Source organism: Lolium rigidum, chromosome 7 (genome assembly GCF_022539505.1).
Source record: "Lolium rigidum isolate FL_2022 chromosome 7, APGP_CSIRO_Lrig_0.1, whole genome shotgun sequence".
In the NCBI taxonomy this organism is placed as follows: domain Eukaryota; kingdom Viridiplantae; phylum Streptophyta; class Magnoliopsida; order Poales; family Poaceae; genus Lolium; species Lolium rigidum.
In genome coordinates this window covers 181,840,527-181,861,972 of record NC_061514.1, presented here as the reverse complement: position 1 = coordinate 181,861,972, position 21,446 = coordinate 181,840,527, and the positions used below count along the sequence as shown (strand labels likewise).

Below are 21,446 nucleotides of genomic sequence, written 5' to 3'. Positions count from 1 at the left end.
GTGGCACAAGTGTACGAGCTCTTCAGAGTGTAAACCTATTCGAATAGCAGTGTCCGCGGTCATGGACAGTTGGAAAGGCCATACTGTTCCGTCATCAGAACTTTTCAAAAAGGGTACATGTGACTGGTGACTTGTGAATTGAACTAGAAAGGTGAATTTGATTTGAAGCACAACCGAGTTGTGGGAATGACACTAATGTTCCCACTTGAGTTAAGTTAGGCAAATGAAGAGTCTTGTTTACTAAATGCTTATGAAATAAAATTGTCTTTATGCAAATGAACCTAGAGCTTAGGATTCCATTGATATAGTTGACAGTGCTTACACTAGTATTAGTTTGCGAGTACTTTAAAGTACTCATGGCTTTGTCCCTAGCTATTCAAATGGCCAGACTATGAAGAGGAACCCCAGTACCAGGATGATGGACAGCAGGACATCTACGATAACTAGGACTACTCCTAACGTCAAAAAGTTGCCTGTGTAGCAGATGGACCCCTACTACGTATTCCCGCTATTGTGTTATGTATTTGATCCTTGTATCAAGTGTTGTAATGAGACTGGATCATGTGATCCTTTTTATGTAAGACAATTATGGTGTTGTAATGAATGATGTGCCGTGATATGAACGTATTATGTCTCGCAAAAACAATCTTCCTGGGATTGCGATGTATGGCATAATAGTCATCTGGACTTAAAAATCCGGGTGTTGACATTGGCGCCGGGAGCAAAAACCCTCTTTGGGGCCATGGCGGCGGTTGCGCGTGCGTGCGAAATCGTCGAGTGGTGTGGGGAGTGGACTGGACAAGGACAGATTCCTCCCAGTCCACATTTAATATGACGTCCGCCCTCACTGACAGTTGGGCCCAAGGGAGAACAGGCGGACGTGACCGGACGCCACGTGCCATCCGTGGCCACGCAAAACTAGCCCAGATTTGAACCGAGTTTGCGTCTTCCCGAACACCGCGGCCATCCGCATTTGCGATGCGGGGTCACGTTGGACCGCGGATTTATCCGGGTGAACCCATTCGGACGCGGGGGCAGGATGGGTCCCGCCGATGCCCTAACGGAACGAGGCCAAGCAGAACAGCGGCGCTTACCAAACGGGCTAGGGCTACCCCACACCCATTCCGCTGCCCCGGCCTGGACTGGACCATTCCTCTCGCCTCACTGCCGTTCCTGCTCCCGACCCCCAGAACCCTAGCGGCGACTGCGAGGATGGCCCGCAAGAAGGGCCGCGTGCCGTCGCCGTCGCCGCCACCGCCGACGCCTCCGCGCGAGGAGTCCAGCTCCGACCAAGACGATGAGGAGGAAGCCAGCCCCGCAGCCCAAAAGGCCCCAGAAAACCCTAAATCCCTTTCCACCGCCGCGGCCGACGCCGATTCATCGGACGGAGGCGAGGAGGAGTCCGACGACTCGGAAACCGACGCCGGTGCCTACCAGTTCCGTCAGGCCGCCCGCTCCCCCGGCAAGCCCTTGGAATCTGACGCCGATGAGGGGGACGGCAGCTCCTCGGATAGCCCGGAGCCCGTCCAGACCAAGCCGGCAAGGAAGTCCGGGAAGAAGAGGCAGGCCGCTGAGTCCATTCCGTCTGGTGTCAAGCCGAAGAAAGCCAAGGCCGATGCGGCTCCTCTGTCTCGCAAGCCGCCCAATTCCACCAGCAAGGGTAAGAAGCGCAAGGAAAAGGCTGTGCCGGATCGCTCCCCGTCCAAGACCGCAGGAAGACGCTGGACAATTGAGGACGAGATCAAGGTCCTGGAAGCTCTTGTCAGCCACACCAAGGCTAATGGCACACAGCCTAGTGCTGTTCAACTTATTGCTGCTGTTGGTGACAGCCTTGAAAGAAAGACCTGTACCAAGACTGAAATGTATGAGAAGGTGCGGCATCTTAAGCAGCGACATGACAAAGCGGCGACTACAGGCACCCTGCCAGATAATGATGATGACCTCCGCAAGTTCAACCTCTCGGAGGCAGTCTGGGGAAAAAGTGCTAAGGAGGTTGCTGCAGCCCCCATATCTCAAAATGATGCTGCTACCTCGGTTAGCAACAAGGGGCAGACTAACAAAGACAAAAAGGGTGGTACAGCAAAGGAAGCCACCAGCACCGTGAATGAAAATGTCGGAACTGTCACTGAGAGTAATAAGGAGCTGGCCACCAAAGAGAAGCTAGATGGAGCTTCCAAGGGCAGGTTATCAAACAAGGCTGCCAATACTGATACTCCTGTTAAGAGTAAGAAACGGGGAAATCATAAGGAGGACTTAGAAGGCGATGCAAAAACAAAGGAGACCACCAATACTGCCACTCAAAACGGCAGCACGTTGGTTAGGACCAAGAGTGGTAAGTCTGACAAAGAGGAAAAGGATGGAGATGCGGATAGCCTTGGACCAAAGGAGGCCACGGCGGTCACTCAAAATGGGGAGAGTCATGAAGACAAAATGGATATAGATCCTAATGTGAAAAACATGCGAAGAGAGTTCGATCAATTACAGAATTTGTACCCCAACCTTGCCTCTTATGTGGAGAGCATCCAGGCCCAGCATCCATGTGGGGAGACACTGAAAAGAGCATTTGAGTTCATTGCTGACGAGAAGGCTTGTGCTTTGGAATCCAAGATCAAGAAACAAAGAGTAATTGAGATGAAGACGGAGATTCGCCGAGCCGACACTAAGAAGGAGGTGACCAACATATTCATAGGATTGCTGGACTAAACCCTTTGGTGTTGTCAACCCATTTATATGGTATACCTCTCTTCTTAACTTGTGTTACTATGTTTTCTTGTGATGATATATGCGGAATCATAGGATTACCTAATGTGAACTGAGCTAGTGTGTTTTACAAAATCTGAATGTCACTTTGGAAATTTGAAGCAATTAAACTATTCTACTTCTATGCAGTGTACTACAATTAAGTCTGGCTTTTAATATCTCCAATCAAAATTTTCCACCCAACTTTAGAAGTTTGGTTGGGCATAATTTTGTGCAGGTAGTGAGGGGTTGTTAATTTGTAGAAAGTAAACAAGGACGAAGGAGATGAGATGGGTGATGCATCTCATGACTTATGCTCCTATATATTGAGATGCGGTTTCACGTCATTTAAATACTCATTTGCTGTTTCAGTAGATTATTTGTATAGTAAGTTAAAGTGCAGTAAGTGTTCACTAGGAGATTGAATTGGTTAGGTTGATGCGATTTGTGCTCCTGTTATAATCTGGTATGTTAGCTATTGATCAGATTTCAGCTTATGCTGTTGGTAGAGACTTGCATCTCTAGTTGTTGGGTTTATGCCAATGATCACAAGTCAACGAGTCGAACCGAGTCCCCAGGGTACTGATTCATAGACTAGTTGTGACTAGTGCTTGGTGACTTGTAATAGAGAGTAGCTGCTACACAATACCATAGTAGTGCTCAACTTGTAATAGTAGTATACTGCAATGGAGTTCGAAGGCATGAGAGTGGAGCAGAGCAACACCTCCAGGAGTGGTGACAATGGCCTGCCTAATCTTTAGGCAAACCTGACAAGTGGGCCTTTTTGTGAGTCATTCGACCCAAAAACCTAGGCTGGCCAATAATAGTTGACGATTAGTTGACTGGTCGACCCCCCGTGCCCCGTGTCCCCTGTGATTCAAGTCGATCCACCACCCTCATGAGTCGAGTCGACACCCTAGTAGTGACTAGATCAGTCGTAACTCTTAATCATTGGTTTATGTTATGATTACCGTCTCCAGATGTTGCAAAGGAGTTCATTCCTATGTTAAAGAAAATATCATATGTGTTCACCTTCAGTTAACTAGGTATGTGTCTATTGGTCACATGCCAAATTGATTCAAGAATATCTGGAGTTTACTGCGATATCTAGCTTCGGTTAGATGTTTTGCCATATTTGTTTCCTGATGATTTGCCACATTTTTTCCCTGTTGATTTAATTTGCAACATCTGACTAGCAAGGATGCTATTTATGTGTAACTGTATAAGCAAGCATGGAACTATGTTCTAAGGAAGCACCTTTAGTTTGATTTAACTTGCAAATTCATCTTAGCTTAATTAGGAAGTATTTTCGATTAGTTTCATTTTTATCTTACTTATGGTTCTTATTTACATTAGTTATAAAAGAAAATGGAAATTGAGAGGCTTAGAATTCGAGAGCTTAGAGGAGACACTTGTATCGACTAATTAGCGATAAGTAACTGTAAGGAAGTGACGTTTTGTCCCAGTTAAACATGATTGTTGAGTGTTGGTTTAAGTTTTACATTTTGGTACAGTTATTTATGTCCCTGTAGATCTGAAACTGAAGTTACTTCATGTGCTTAATGCTACTTAGCATTGGTACTTTGTGCTCTTTATGGCTGAAAATGCTACTTCATGTGTTCGTTCCAACCATATACAGTGCTTAGTATCCATATCCTCTGTTAAAGAAAGCATCTATTTGTCTTCTGTAGTTGCAATATCACAACGAGTCCAAAGAAAAATATTTCTCCTTTTGATGATTGTATGAAGCTTATACATCTGCTCCTGTTTATTGTAGATGAGGAGAAAAAGAGAGGCAAGTTGCTGTGGAACGTGGAAGACTATGGACCAAGATTATTGAAGTTTGCTTTTGCTCTTGATGCCTACGAAGTGACCATTCCAAGTATGCAGTCCCATTTTGATGTGCAGAATTCTACTTGTACTGATGGCTTATGCACTTTGGACCTGTGAAGTGCTTTTAAGTTCTTAGCATCCTATAACTGTCAAAAATGTCATGGTTCGTAGTAGGGGTGGAAACTGATAGTGGATAGTCCGTATTATCCGACATTTGTATTCGAGAAATTAAAAGTGGAAGTGATAATATCCGAATCTGGATGTCTATGGAAATAGATATGGTAAATATCCGGATCCGTTTAAAAAAAAGCAAATACAATTGTGGTATTGAATTTTGAAGCAAATGTGGATATGGAAATGGATATATCCGTATCTGAATAAGATTATGTCAGCCAATTTTAGTAATTCGATCCCAATATACCAATTATCTAACTTAGAGAAACTAACAAATGAGCCAAATGTTCTTTTATGTTATTCAACTTGAACTACTATGCATTATATCACTATATTTATCTCTCTACTGTTCCATAATAGGCTCATTACCGTTCTATAATAGGCTCATTATAAGAGATGAATCTATTATTTTCTTATATTTGTATCCGCTCTGAATTAAGAAAACATCCGATCCATATTCGTATTCGAGCAGTAACATTTGCTCCGAATACGTATTCGGCAACATCCGTATCCACACTTGTTTGGAAAAGCATCGTCATCATCATCTTGAGCGCCGGGCAACTCGGGGTTCATAAGATAAGTAGTATCCGGAGCGGTCATCCCCGAGGAGCCCGGTGAAGAACTTGTATCTTGATCTTGATCACTTGGTGGTGGAGGTTGATGAGCTTGCGGAGGTTGTTGTGTTGTTGTCGAACATGAGGTTGTTGTGGTAGTTGGCTTGCAGTTGGTTGTCCACTAGAAGAAGCTTGGCCTTGTGGTGTAGATGACTCTACTTGAGTAGATCTTGGTACTTCCCCGGACAGAAAGGAGGGAGCTCTTGAGGTCGGTAGAAACCAACACCCATCATCTCAATGGCCCCCGGGGGAATTGCATCTCCTTTTTCACAAGAAGCACTTCGCCCTTTTAGAGAGACATCGTCCTCATCAAAATTCGCATCGCATGTTTCTGTTGGAGATATGCCCAAGAGGCAATAATAAAGTGGTTATTATAATATCTTTGTGTTTATGATAAATGTTTGCATACCATGCTATAATTGTATTAACCGAAACATTGATACATGTGTGTTATGTAAACAACAAGGGGTCCCTAGTAAGCCTCTTGTATAACTAGCTTGTTGATTAATGGATGATCATGGTTTCGCGATCATGAACATTGGATGTTATTAATAACAAGGTTATGTCATTGGTTGAATGATATAATGGACACACACCCAAATGAGCGTAGCCTAAGATCAAGTCATTAAGTTCAATTTGCTATATGCTTTCGATACATAGTTGCCTTAGTCCTTCGACCATGAGATCATGTAAATCACTTACACCGGAAGGGTACTTTGATTACATCAAACGCCATTGCGTAAATGGGTGGTTATAAAGATGGGATTAAGTATTCGGAAAGTGTGAGTTGAGGCATATGGATCAATAGTGAGATTTGTCCATCCTGATGACGGATAGATATTCTCTGGGCCCTCTCGGTGGAATGTCGTCTAATTAGCTTGCAAGCATATGATTGGATCATAAGAGATGACATACCGCGGTACGAGTAAAGAGTACTTGTCGGTAACGAGGTTGAACAAGGTATGGAGATACCGATGATCAAACCTCGGACAAGTAAAATATCGTGTGACAAAGGGAATTGGCATCGTATGTAAATGGTTCAATCGATCACTAAAGTCATCGTTGAATATGTGGGAGCCATTATGGATCTCCAGATCCCGCTATTGGTTATTGCTCGGAGAGGAGTCTCGACCATGTCTACATAGTTCGCGAACCGTAGGGTGACGCGCTTAAGGTTCGATGTCGCATAAGTAGATTCGGAATATGAGATGGAGTCCGAAGTTTTTGTTCGGAGTCTCGGATGGGATCCAGGACATCACGAGGAGGTCCGGAATGGTCCGGAGAATAAGATTCATATAAGGGAAGTCATTTTCCGGGGTTCGGGAAAAAGTCCGGTGTTTTGACCGGAGCTTCTAGAAGGTTCTAGAGGGCCACCAGTGGGCCCACCACCCCGGGATAGGCCACATAGGCGCCACATGGCATGGTGGGTCCTGCCCACTATGACATGTGGGCCCAGGCCGCCCCCCTTGGAGATAAGATCTATCTCTAGTTTAAATGGTTTAAATCTAGAGATAGAATCTATCTCTAAAATTAAAGTGTTTAAAATTAGAGATAAAGGGGAACACTTGGGGGAGGGGTTTGCCCCTCCCCATGCGCCGGCCAAGGGGGTGGGTGTGCCCTAGGGGAAACCCTAGGCCGACCCCCCACCTATATAAAGAGGGGAGGGGGTGGCCGGCCAAGGCACCCCTCATCCAACCCTAGCTGCCCCCCCTCTCTTCCTCCTCCATACGCTGTGCAGGCTTAGGCGAAGCCCTGCAACAACTCTTCTCCACCTCCACCACCACGCCGTCGTGCTGCTGGGATTCCGTGGAGATCTAACACACCTCCGCTGCCCGCTGGAACGGGGAGAGGAAGGGGCTTCATCGACACCGTACGCGCGACCGAGTACGGGAGTGCTGCCGGATTGCAGCACTGGGGACGATCGTCTACACCAACAACGAGATCTAATCTCGTAGGCTTTGGAAATCTTCGAGGGTTAGTCTCACATCAATCTCGTTGCTCCGATCTTGTAGATTAGATTTTGGGTGTTCCATAGATTAGATCTTCGATTTATTCGTCTTGCGGTAGGAAATTTTTTGTTTTCTATGCAACGAACCCCATCAGTGGTATCAGAGCCATGTCTATGCATAGATCTGTTGCACGAGTAGAACACAATGGTTTTGTGGGCGGTGATGCTTTTGTTGCTTTAGTTTGTGTACTTTGCATCTTGCGGGATGGTGGGATGAAGCGGCCCGAGCTAACTTTACATGACCGCGTCTCATGAGACTTGCTCCACGCTTGACATGCAACTTGTATTGCATAAGTGGCTTTGCGGGCGTCTGTCTCTCCCACCATAGTGAAGATTACAATTTGCACTTCTATTGTCAACACTAGTATCACCGTTGTGGTTCATGTTCGTAGGTAGATTGGATCTTACTCGGAAACCCTAAACCACGTAAAATATGCAAACCAAAATAGGAGGCGTCTAACTTGTTTTTGCAGGGTTTGGTGATGTGATATGGCCATGATGTGATGATGATTATATTTGATGTATGAGATGTTCATTGTTGTATTATGGCAACCGGCAGGAGCCTAATGGTTGTTTTTATTTTTTGTTAAAGACCTGCGTGTCTATTCATCATGTAATAGCCTTATTTCAAGTAGTTGTTATAGTAGCTATAAGTGATGGACAACCATGAAGCGGCGCCACTCACCTTGACGCCATGCTGGTGATGATGGAGATCATATCCGTGCTTTGGAGATGGAGATCAAAAGCACAAGAAGAAAGGCCATATCGTATCACACATTATGAATTGCATGTGATGTTAATCCTTTTATGCATCTTATTTTGCTTAGATCGCGATGGTAGCATTATAAGATGATCCCTCTCACTAAATATCAAGATAATAAAGTGTTCATCCTTAGTATGCACCGTTGCTAAGACTTGTCGTTTCGAACCATCTCGTGATGATCGGGTGTGATAGACTCTACATGTGCATACAACGGGTGCAAGCCAGATTTGCACACGCGGATACTAAGGTTGCCTTGACGAGCCTAGCATGTACAGACATGGTCTCGGAACACGGGATACCGAAAGGTAGAGCATGTGTCATATGAATGATATGATGAACACTTTGAGTGTTCGCCTTTGAAGCTACATCTTTTCTCGTGAAGATCGGACTTGGTGTAGTGGATTTGGTTCGTGTAATCACTAAGACAATGCGAGGGATGTTGTTTTGAGTGGGAGTTCACCTAGTTAATTTAAGAATTAAAATTGAACTCATTTTATCATAAACTTAGTCTAAACTCTTTGCAAATATGTTGTAGATCATGGCGTCCCCCTCCATCAATTTTAACCAGTTCCTAGAGAAAGAAAAGCTTAAGAGCAACGGTAGCAACTTCACCGACTGGTTCCGCCATGTGAGGATTTTCCTCAGTGGTGGAAATCTGCAATATGTGCTCGAAGCACCGCTGGGTTCCCCACCACCTCCTGTAGTATCTGAGGACGTAAAGAATGTTTACGAGACTCGGGTCATTCGGTACTCTCAAGTTCAGTGTGCCATCCTGTGCAGTCTGGAAGCCGATCTTCAAAAACGTTTTGAGCACCACAATCTGTATGAGCTGGTCAATGAGCTGAATGCTATATTTGAAACTCATGCGGCCGTGGAATGCTATGAAGCATCGAAACACTTCTTCAGTTGCATGATGGAAGAGGGCAGCTCCGTTAGTGAGCACATGCTCGCTATGTCCGGGCATGCGAAGAAACCCAGTGACTTGGGGATAGTGATTCCTAACAAGCTGGGGATTAATCGTGTCCTCCAATCACTGCCACCTAGTTACAAGAACTTTGTGATGAACTACAATATGCAGAACATGAACAACGAGTTACCTGAACTCTTCTCCATGCTGAAATCTGCTGAGATTGAGATACAGAAAGAGCACCAAGTGTTGATGGTCAACAAGACCACCAGTTTCAAGAAACAGGGCAAGCCTAACAACAAGGGCAACTTCAAGAAGGGCGGCAAGAAAGCTGTCGCGCCTCCTGAGAAGCCTAAGGCTGGCCCTAAGCCTGATACTGTATGCTATTACTGCAAGGAGAAGGGGCACTGGAAGCGTAATTGCTCCAAATACTTGGCTGATCTGAAGAGCGGCCTTATCAAGAAGAAAGGTATATTTGATATACATGTTATTGATGTCTATCTTACTGGTTCTCGTAGTAGTGCCTGGGTATTTGATACTGGTTCGGTTGCTCACATTTGTAACTCGAAACAGGAACTGCGGAATAAAAGAAGCCTGGCGAGGGACGAGGTGACGATGCGCGTTGGAAATGGATCCAAGGTCGATGTGATCGCCGTCAGCACGCTCCCTCTACATCTACCTTCGGGATTAGTTTTAAACCTCAATAATTGTTATTTGGTACCTGCGTTGAGCATGAACATTATATCTGGACTTGTTTAATGCAAGACGGTTATTCGTTTAAGTCTGAGAATAATGGTTGTTCGATTTATATGAGTAATGTCTTTTATGGCCATGCACCTGAGATGAATGGTTTATTCTTGTTAAATCTCGATAGTAGTGATACACATGTTCATAACATTGATGCTAAGCGAATTAAATTGAATGATAATTCCACTTATATGTGGCACTGTCGTCTTGGTCATATTGGAGTGAAGCGCATGAAGAAACTCCATTCCAATGGAATTTTTGAGTCACTTGACTTTGAGTCACTTGACAGATGCGAGGCATGTCTAATGGGAAAAATGACTAAGACTCCATTTTCTGGTACAATGGAGCGAGCTACAGACTTATTGGAAATCATACATACCGATGTGTGCGGACCAATGAGTGTAGCATCGCGTGGTGGTTATCGTTATGTTCTAGGGATTTCTATTTTCGTGCCCCCGCTTCGTTAGTTGTACTCAGTTTTCCCCAGCCCCTTAGTTTTTCCTCAGTTTTCCCCAAGCCTATGTCTGAAACCCGCAGAAGGAGCTCTTAGACGGAAGGAATCCGTCTATTTGGACGTTCTGTGCTGACGTGTTGCGCCACGTCGTCTATGGGGCCGCGTGGGGCCGCGTCGCGTGGGGCTGGTAGAAAGGGACCGCGTGGGACAGGACGAGAAGCGTTTGGTTGCACGTGAGCAGGAGCTGGGTTTTGTCTCTCTCGGCCCAAATTGGCATTTTTAAGAGCACCTTTTCCCCTTTTTCTCTCTCTCGTATTTTTCACTAAATTAGTATCAAATCTAGGGAAGCTTCTATTTCTGTCTTTCTTCAATATGGCAGCAAATCTAGTAGCAAATCTCGGGGTTATTTATGCCTTTTGGCCCTCGTTTTTTGCCCAATATGGCAGCAAATCTAGAAGCTAGTATATGATAAATTCACAACAGCATAATCAGAAAACTAAGTATAATACATAAACTGCATACAACAGCCAAAAGCAGCCAATAACGTTGTTAATGCTAACGACAAAATAAACTGAAAAATATACAAGACGCACGCAATGTATGGACAACAAGAAGATTAGGATAGGGACCCCAGGATGAATGAATTTGTTCTTCATTCCTCCCCATATATTTCTTCCTCCCTCCATTCGTGCATTTCCCCAAGGAAATATTCATTGAACTCCTTCCGTCCGCAGTGTGAGGCCAATACATCCTCCAAACGGTATGGCCTGTGTTCATTTCTCAAACCGTAGAGTCCTATTCTATCCACACGTAGTGGCCACTCATCCCAGGCATTTGTATCATGAGAGTACTCTCTGATATAACCCAAATCCGTGTAGTAGATGCTGCCAGGTTGAAGTGTCGGGTACACTCTGGTGTCGACGGAGATACACCGGATATAATTCACGAAGAAGGCATTACTGCCAATGTTACTGACCGGATGGAGAGAGCGGCTCTGAGTGTCCACACGGTACACCAATGGTTTGCCCGCCAAAGCCTCGCTGACCAACAACACAAGCAGCGAGATCACCATCCGACTTCACAAGGTAGAACTTCGACGTCCAAGTTCTGGAAATGAAATTAGTGTCTCCATCTTGACAGTGCTCGCGCGCTGCTGCAACTGTACATTTGTGCACACTATTCTTCCGATCTCAAAATTGTCCGCAGCTACTGCATACAGTTCACCATTGAACGGGGTAATGCAACGCAAACAATGGTTCTTGATCAAAAATCTTCCTTCTCCCCAATCCCCATCTTCATTTATATCCTTAGTTGGAGTGCTCTCATCGACCCAACCAATTTCCGGCGGGTAATGTGCGACAACGAAGACCATAGTCGGGGATTTGATAACAGCGACTGATTTCAGAAAAACAGATGGCATCTGCGCCTCAAACGTAGTGTTCGATTTCTTTGTGAGTGGGTTCAGCAGCCGTATCTTGTGCGGCGGGTTCTTCTGGGCAAGCACGATGACACCACGGCAAAAGCCGATGAAGTAGTATCTAAAATATATTGATGAAGATAACATTCAGCACTAAGATGTGTTTAAGATTGAAAATAAAAAGGTAGATATGGAGGAATTTGAACCTTGTATGAACTTCCGATAGATCTATGGTGACGTAGCGTGATGTGCCGAGTTGGAGGAAGGTGAACTCAGCGACGCGTGGAAGGGCGTGGTGTAGCATGATCCATTCGTCCGAGTGCACGTCGGGCTCGGGCAAACCTGAGCGCCAATTTCTACAGACTTGCCTCATAGCAGAGTAGGTGTCGGCGTACTCCTCGTTCGCCAGTAAGCATTGGCCGATCTTGTGAAGTGGTCCATCAGCCGAGAGAGAGGCCCAGTTCACGGAGGCGCCGCGCTTGGATGCGCCGCCCTCGGCGGCGACGGGCTCGGCGGCGACGGGCTCGGAGGCGACGGGCGCGGAGGCGACGGGCTCGGAGGCGACGGGCGCGGAGGCGACGGGCTCGGAGGCGGCGGGCTCGGAGACGACGGCCGCCGGCGCATTCTTCTTCTCCATCGCCGGCAGGGTAGCGTGCGTACGGCGGTTGGGGTTTTTTCGATTTGGAGAAGTTGATGGGACGTGAGAGGGGTGGTTTCGTGCGTGAGCGAGAATGAGACGACTGTGTGCAGAGGGAGGGAGGGAGGGGCTTACGCGTCCTAAATGTGACCCACGTCCACTATTTGCACGTCTGCACCGCGACACGCGTCAACAATGGCACGTCTTCCACTTCTGCATCGCAACACGCGTCCTCGGGTCTAACCCTGGAAATTTAGATATACTCAGGTATACCCTCGAGTCATATACTAGCATTTTTTGTGTGCTCAGTTTTCCCCTTGAGTGCTAATACTTGGCTAGTGCAATATACTCAGTTTTACCCTCAAGTGGCTGGTCAACGAGAGAGTCAACAAATGGGATTAACTAGTTAAATGAGTTATTTAATGTGCAAAAAATTCCGAAAAAGAGTGGCACTTACTCATTGAGTCTTTACCACAAATTGCCACTTCTCAAATCATAGATAAATCATAGATAAATCAAGTTTCACCACAAATTGCCACTTCTCAAATCACCTAGTAGCTATGAAGGTGCATGGTTTTCCATAATAAGCCCTACCCAAAACAGACTTTCCCCAAAACATACTTTGTCCGAATGAGGCCATAATTTTCACACTCATGTAGATTTGTATTGCAAATAGTTTGAGGTAGGCCAAGATGGGTTTCATTGTACAAAACACGCATTTTCCATTTTTTAAATCTCATATTTGAATCCCTTAGTCCGTTTACTACTCACTTGCCCTTGGTTTCTTGATACTACTCGGCTTTGCCCTCTCCCTTCACAAACTCTCACAGACGCCCAACATTGCCCTGATTGGTCTAGCCCATGTCACGCGGATCGTGCCCGCCGACCGTTGATCGTATGATCTAACGGGCAGGATAACCCCTATCTCTCTCTCTAGTCGGGGCCACCACCCTCTCTCTCTCTGTCGTCGGTTAGCTTCACGCAAAGTTTGGTTTTCTGCATTATTTTTCACGAGCTAAATTATAAACACTTTTTAGGCATTACGTTTCACGCAAAAAATGATAAACCACCGATTTGTTGTAGCCATTACTTTTCACGCAAAAAAATGATACACCATCACCGATTTGTTGTAGCCATTACTTTTCACGCAAAAAAATGATACACCATCACCCATTTCTTGTAGCCATTACTTTTCACGCAAAAACGATAAACCATCACCGATTTTGTTGTAGCCATTACTTTTCACGCAAAATGATACACCATCACCCATTTCTTGTAGCCATTACTTTTCACGCAAAAAAACGATAAACCATCACCGATTTCGTTGTAGACATTACTTTTCACGCAAAAAATGATACACCATCACACATTTCTTGTAGCCATTACTTTTCACGCAAAAAACGATAAACCATCACCGATTTTGTTGTAGCCATTACTTGTCACGCAAAAAATGATACACCATCACCCATTTCTTGTAGCCATTAATTTTCACGCAAAAAATGATAAACCATCAACGATTTGTTGTAGCCATTACGGTAAATGATAAACTATCACAAATTACCATTTCTTTTAGGCATTATTTTTCACGGTAAAATGATAAACTATATCACGAAGTTCCATTTCCATCAAGATAGTCCGCATTACTTTTTAATTTTGTTGAGATATATACCCCCACAACGGTCGTCTCCTCCTTAATTTATTGTGTAAACCCCCACAACGGTCATCTCCTCCTTAATTTATTGTGTAAACCCCCACCAACGTTCACCTCCTCCTTATTTTATTGTGTAAACCCCTACAACGGTCATCTCTCCCTTATAAACACCCACACGGCCATCCCTTGTGTCAATAGGTTCTGCCTCTCTCTTCTTCGTTCACATACACTTGATCCATTGCCATGGCTTCCACGTCTCGGACGCGGACCGGAAGGGGAAGGGGAAGGGGAAGGGGAAGGGGAATGGGAAGGGGAAGGGGAAGGGGAAGGGGAAGTGGATCATCATCATTGCCACCACCACCGTCAACACTGCCATTGATCATAGAGGAGTTCTTCATCGTCGTCTATGAAGACCCTTTGGTCAAGAAGGTACGTACGCGTTCCCACATATATGATGCATGTGATTAATTATGGGCATGTTCTAAAAAACCTTTAATTTCAAACGATCGGCGCTCGATCTCTTTGCGAGCTCTCCCAAAAAGTTTGCGGACTATCTTGACGGCCGGGAGCCAGCTAAGGTGTATCTGCGAGCAGCTGACCGTGGTCCTCGTCTCTGGACCGTGGAGGTCCTATTTGACGGTCAAGGCCGGATGTACCTCGACAAGGGCTGGGAGAAATTCGCCATCGCGCACGGTGTGGATTTCGGCTGCTTCGTACACTTCAAATATGAAGGCGATGATGTGCTCACGGTGAAGGTTTTCGACGGAACAATGTGCGGGAAGTACTACTACTCGGACGACGAAGATACCGACGATGAAAGCGACGACGACGTGAAGCCATGCATCCATCCCCTTTAGATAAGGGGATTATGACCAAGAATATATATGTAGCTTCATATGCATCGATTTAGAGATCTAACTATTTTCTATATATTATGCACATGTAAAAGATAATGTCGCATTTCCACTATTATTCGAGCACCACATCCTCCAAACGATGCCGATGCCGATGCCGATATCGGCATGGTCGGAACGGCTATGCTCGCCGCCACCTGCTAGGTCAACGTCGGGATGCACAATGTTTAGCATAAGAGTCACTTTAGATTAAGCTGCGAAAATAGTCACCTGCCACAGCGGTCATTGGCTGCGGAGGCCCCACAGAGCGGCAATATAATTTTCTATAAATAAATAGACGACCCACTGGTCATTGGCAGCGGCAGCCCCATAGAGCGGCCCCATTTGTCATTGGCAGCACCGTGTATACAATCAGGAAATAAAACGATCCACGCGTCAACGGTAGATGGATGGCTACCCGTCAGCACGAGACGGTCAGAGAGGAACTGCCCTCTATGCAGCCCCACCTCCGTGCAGCCCCACCTCCGTGCAGCCCCACCCGTCGGATTAACGGTAACGGTAAGGCCTCGACCGACGGCAACCCGCGTCTTCGAGGGGTTTCAAACTAGAGGGAGGGGAAAGCTGAGGAAAAACTAACGAGCTGGGGAAAACTGAGTACAACTAACGAAGCAGGGGCACGAAAATAGAAATCCCTATGTTCTAACCTTCACGGATGATCTAAGTAGATATGGGTATATTTACTTTATGAAACATAAGTCCGAGACTTTCGAGAAGTTCAAGGAATTCCAAAGTGAAGTAGAAAATCAACGTAATAAGAAGATTAAGTTTCTTCGTTCTGATCGCGGAGGTGAATATCTGAGTTATGAGTTTGGCATGCATTTAAAGAAATGCGGAATACTTTCACAGTTGACACCGCCGGGAACACCACAGCGCAATGGTGTGTCTGAACGTCGTAATCGAACTCTCTTAGATATGGTTCGATCTATGATGTCTCTTACCGATTTGCCTTTATCGTTTTGGGGTTATGCATTAGAGACAGCCGCATTCACTTTAAATAGGGCACCATCTAAATCCGTTGAAACGACACCGTATGAATTATGGTTTGGAAAGAAACCTAAGCTGTCGTTCCTTAAAGTTTGGGGTTGCGAAGCTTATGTAAAGAAGTTACAACCTGACAAGCTAGAACCCAAAGCGGAGAAATGCGTCTTCATAGGATACCCTAAAGAAACAATTGGGTACACTTTCTATCACAGATCCGAAGGCAAAATCTTTGTTGCTAAGAATGGATCCTTTCTTGAGAAGGAGTTTCTCATGAAAGAAGTGACTGGAAGGTGTTATCACCAGAATTTGACCGAGTCAGAGGTGGGCCGCGATCAAGATGGACGTGAAGAATATATATATATAGGAGAAATACGTGAATCGGCCTTTTACCAAGTTGGGCTTAATTGCCCATGTATCTGTAACATATTAGATCGCATCTTAGTTTAGAAGTTAGAATCTTACTCGTGCACGGTTTGGTGCACGCCCACATTAGAAAGTCCCCTGGACTATAAATATGTATCTAGGGTTTATGGAATAAACAACAACCAACGTTCAACCACAAACAAATCTCGGCGCATCGCCAACTCCTTCGTCTCGAGGGTTTCTACCGGTAAGCATCATGCTGCCTAGATCGCATCTTGCGATCTAGGCAGCACAAGCCTGCCCACGTTGTTCATGCGTTGCTCATACTGAAGCCTTTTTGATGGCGAGCAACGTAGTTATCTTAGACATGTTAGGGTTAGCATTGTTCTTCATATTACATGCTTTCGTAGTGCAACCCTTGCATGTCTAGCCGCCCTTACACCTATCTCGGGTGTAGGGGCGGCACCCGCTTGATCATAGTTTAGTAGATCTGGTCCGTTACGATTGCTCCTTGTTCTACAAGGATTAGTTTAATATCTGCAATAGTTAGGCCTTACAAGGGGTCGGAGGATCCAGCGGCGTGTAGGGTGGCGTTTGCTAGTCCTAGAACGGATGTTCCGGGGATCAACCTCGTGTTGGTTTTTAGGCCCTGTCTAGGATCGGCTTACGGTCACCGTGCGCGAGCGCGAGGCCCAATCCTGAGTAGGATGATCCGATTATGCGGTGAAAACCCCAGATCGTCGTAGATCTAATCAGCTTTACCTTGATCAAGCAGGACCACCATATATTCGGACACCCCGTCTGAATCATGGGTGGATCGGCTCTTTGAGCCGATTCACGGGATAACTCGAGAGCCGATCGAGGCTCGTATTTAACGTTTACGTGTGTGCCTGCAGGAAACTAAGCGAGGCATCATCCACACCTTCCCGACCAGGTATAGGTCAGGTGGCACGCCCTTGTGATAAACATCGGCGCGTGCGACCAGGGAGGCTTTGCGGGCCGTCGCTCGGAGGGACCGGGGCCGGCCGCAGCCCTAGTTGTTCCCGGCTCTACGGTGTTGCCCGTCTCTGCCCGCCGGGGGGTTTCGACGTCAACACATTCGGCACGCCCGGTGGGACCGTCGACGACATCCACGACATCGCCATCTACATCCGAGATGGCGGAAGACACTCCGGTCACGTACGCGGATCTGCCTGATGAGCTCAAGAAGAAGCATGACGAGATCAAGGCAACCCTCGAAGCCGAACTCATCGGCTCCTTCCGCCGAACCCGCTCCCATGGCGTCAGGTGGAAGGGTTTCACACCTGAAGGCGCGCTCGATGGAGTGGACCTGTCCGCTCCGTCAGAAGAACGCACCGGGTCGGCTGCGGCGGGAGATCAACTACATGGTGGCGCATTCGCTGCACCGCCACTCGAGAGCCTGGTGAACACCTTGGAGCGTGTCGCTCGCGCGTCGTCCAGGAAATCATGAGTCACCGGTACTCCCCGTCGGGACCGGCTCTGGGGACTTTCAAAGGAGAGATGCCGCTCCAGCCCCAGCCGTTCGCATGGGCAGCACCGGAACTGCCGAACTCATCGGCATACGTCGTCTACAAGGTTGGTGGTGATCCTAGTGACTACCAATTCCTACCTGAGCCACCCAAGGAGATCCCGCACGGATACACGTGCGCATACGTACCGGACTGCAACGCCTGGGCACTCTCGAACCAGGCTGCAATATCAGCGGCCTCTGGAACGGCAGGAGGAACATCAGGAGCCGATCCTGAGAAGCAATCGTGGCTGGCTAAGTACGCCACCCCGACGAACCTCCAAAGCCCAGCTCCTGCAGTTGGCTTAGAACCGGAAAAGCAAGCATCGCTGGTTAAGTATGCCACCCCGGCGAATCTTCAGGGTTCGACACCTTCAGCCATCACAGCGGATCAGATTTGTACAATTCTGAAAGATCAGTTCGGTATGATGCCGAAAAGGAAGGCGTTCGGCTACACCAAGCCGTACCCCAACAGCTACGAACTGATCCCGCTGCCACCCAAATATCGGCTCCCGGACTTCACAAAGTTTAGTGGATCAGATGGGTCCAGCTCCATCGAGCATGTGAGCCGATATTTGGCACAGCTGGGCACGATCTCAGCGTCAGATGAGTTGCGCGTGAGGTTCTTCTCACGGTCCCTCACAGGATCGGCTTTCGGGTGGTACACATCGCTACCACCGAACTCCATCCAAACTTGGAAGCGATTGGAAGAGCAGTTCCATGAGCGAGTATCATTCGAAGCTTCCGAGTCTAGCATTGCCGATCTAGCACAACTACGTCGAAGCGTGGAGAAAGCTGTGACGAGAATACATCCAGCGCTTCGGGAATCTTAGGAACCGATGCTATTCGGTTCGTATAACTGAAAAGGAAGCGATCGAGTTGGCGGTAGCAGGCCTTGCAACACAGCTCAAGGACATGGCCTCCCAAGCAGATTATCCCTCGCCGGCGCACGTGGTTCGAAACTTTCAGCATATGAACAGCGCCACCCGGACCTGTACCAAGACAAGTTCAAGCGTGCAGTAGCCCTGGTCGATGCAGAGGAGGACGAAGTTCCTGCGGGAGACCAAGAAGTAGCAGTGGCTGAGTGGACTCGGGGAGGAACCCCCGTGTCCTGCAAATGGGTAAAGCCACCAGGCCCGCCCAGGGGATTTGATTTTGACGTGACCAAGACTGAGCAAATCTTCGACCTCCTACTCAAGGAAAAGCAGTTGAAGATACCTGAAGGTCTCAAATTCCCCACGGCGCAAGAGCTGAATGGAAAGCCATACTGCAAATGGCATAACTCGCTCTCCCATACCACCAACGACTGCAGGGTGTGGCGTCAACACATCCAAGCGGCGATAGAGAACGGGCGTCTAATTTTCAACCAGTACGCCATGAAGGTCGATACCCAGCCCTTCCCCGCCGTGAACATGGTGGAGTATGCTTGCCATGCAGGGTGCCAGCCGGGTTTCTGTGCAATATCAACATGGTAGATCTTGGACACCACGGCGGCAAGGATGGAGATGAGGGCAGCTGCTCTCATAGCAAAGAAACGAGAGGAAGCCGCTCCACGCGATCGGCTCCGCCAAGACGGCAAGCGCTACGTAACGGAGGGAGAAGTGAAGAACATAAGATATCAGCGACCTCTCTCTGATCACCTCCTCAACAAGTATGTGAGTCAGTACGACCAACGCCGACGGTCCAGCGACGATGATGAAAGAGATCGTCTGGCTAGAGAAGTCAGAAGACATCGTCGGCATAACCACGATGAGGAGGAGCACGAGCGTTGTGCTAAGGGAAAGGCAAAGGAGCGAGACGACGAGGACAGGCACTGGGATTGTCCTTTCTTCAGGCACTGCTGGGATTCAGGAATGAGCCGATTGCCAACAATCGGCAATTGCCCAGAATGCAACCGGAAGAAGAAGGAGGCAGCCAACGTGTCCGTGTTCGAGCGCTTAGGACCTCTCCCGCCACAGAGCAAACGAGCTGAGTCCCCTCGGTTGGAAGATCTCGAAGATTCGGAAGACGAGGGAGAAGAAGAAGACACGTACCACCGGCCAAGGTGGTGCCCTGATGGACTCAGCCGTTCCCGGAAACGCAGGGTTCAACGATTGCGCGGCTCGGAAGAAGCCGAGAGGTTATACTTGCATACATTGAGGAAAGCAAGGCCTGATCTGGCTGCGAAGGTTCAGCGAACCCTGGATGAAGAGGGTCGTCCACGAAAAATGGAGTGGCGCCCCAAGCAAAGGAAAGCCGATGATGAAACATCGGCTGGCACAAACATGGTGCTCGTTCTTCCGACAAAGCTTAGCGCTCCACGATCACACGATGCACTCAAGGTGGACGACAGCAAGCGTGCCAACATGATAAAATCAGAGATTGGGCTGGTTCTGTCTACCGGCCTGGACGAGTAGCAAGAACACGTCAATGAGCAAACATGGCGAGGCTGATCCTTGTGATCGGCCCCAAAAAATTTATGAAGGGACATCACAAAACCTTTCATCGAACAAGCAACATGGAGGCCGATTCCAGCAATCGGCCAAAATTATCCTCACCCACCATTCTGCCTGGGTTCAACAAGTTATCCAACGGAGCCGATACCATCAATTCTCTTGACGAGAATCGGCTCGGGGGGCACCAGTGGATAGAACACGAGGATATGCAATGGAAGCGTCTCATCCTTTGGTGATGGGTACCAGAATATGGGGGCCGATGCGCTAATCGGCCATAAAAAAGAAAAAAAAAATTCGAAAATTTTCGAGCACAGCCGATGCAGCAGACATCGACTTAAAGATATGAAAGCCGATGCGTGGCCATCGACTCAAGAGGAGTAACTGTCACGGTCAGAGGGTCAATGGAGCACAGCCGATGAGTAGTTTGAAGGCTTAGATCCTCTCTTCAAGAACAATGCCTGGACGTGCAGATCAGGTCAAGGATGGATCGCATCAGATCTACCAAAGGGAAGGAGCCGATCTAACTGGCAAGGCGCAGGAAGAACTGAAGAAGCTCGGGGGGCAGCTCCCCTTGAAGGCTCTCTGCCCTGGGAAGCCGATTTATGCTCAAATCGGTTGGTTCTACGTAAAAGGCTCCCTCAGGCATAATCAGGCCCAAGTCCATACAGCTAATTGGTGTATCCTCGTCTCTGTTTTGTCTTGGCTGAGACTCGGGGGGCAACAGGCCTGGTAGATGCTCTATTGAGGAACCGATTGGGGTACCATCGGCTGATCTTCGTTGCAACCTTCTTCACAAAATGGTGAGCGCTCGCTAAGAAGGATCGCTGAAACTGGTGGGAGAAATTTAAGGGCTCTCTTGGAAGTCCCACAGTATCTACCGGAAAGAGAATCATCAGTTGAAGAATGGAAGGGTAAATGTTGAAGGACCGATGCGTTGCTATCGGCTCATTACGCATTGGCAAAGGGGACGAATCGGCAAGGTCAGTATGAGGGGGAATCGGCTAAATTAAGCTCAAAGGAAATCAGCGAAATCGAATTGGGGAAAAGTTCTTCATTAATAGGCGGGATTTCTTACATCAAAGAGCTGATTGCTCTCAGAAGGAAATACTAGGGGATACATTGCCCCATCTACTACTACTGGCCCTATGCTAGAGGTCCTATCTACGGGCCGTCACTGCCCTCGTCGTCGCCGTCGTCGCCGCCTGTCGGCGCTGCTCCCGGCGGGATCGTCGTCGCTCCAATGGCCGCCGACCGGGCCTCGTTGTCCTCGTCTTCTTCGTC

At 47.5% G+C, this 21,446-nt stretch overlaps 1 protein-coding gene across 1 annotated transcript; it reads left to right on the top strand.

Annotated features, from left to right (window-relative positions):
• The first annotated feature begins 1,212 nt into the window (after positions 1 to 1,212).
• Positions 1,213 to 4,835, top strand: LOC124672345 (STOREKEEPER protein-like). Its single transcript, XM_047208587.1, has 2 exons — positions 1,213 to 2,733; positions 4,517 to 4,835. Exon 1 carries the CDS (start codon positions 1,213 to 1,215, stop codon positions 2,701 to 2,703), a length of 1,491 nt encoding a protein of 496 aa, XP_047064543.1. The 3' UTR covers positions 2,704 to 2,733; positions 4,517 to 4,835.
• Positions 4,836 to 21,446: the final 16,611 nt, after the last annotated feature.

Coding starts and splice junctions, on each gene's coding strand:
- LOC124672345 (XM_047208587.1), top strand. CDS start 1,213: ATGGCCCGCAAGAAGGGCCGCGTGCCGTCGCCGTCGCCGCCACCGCCG.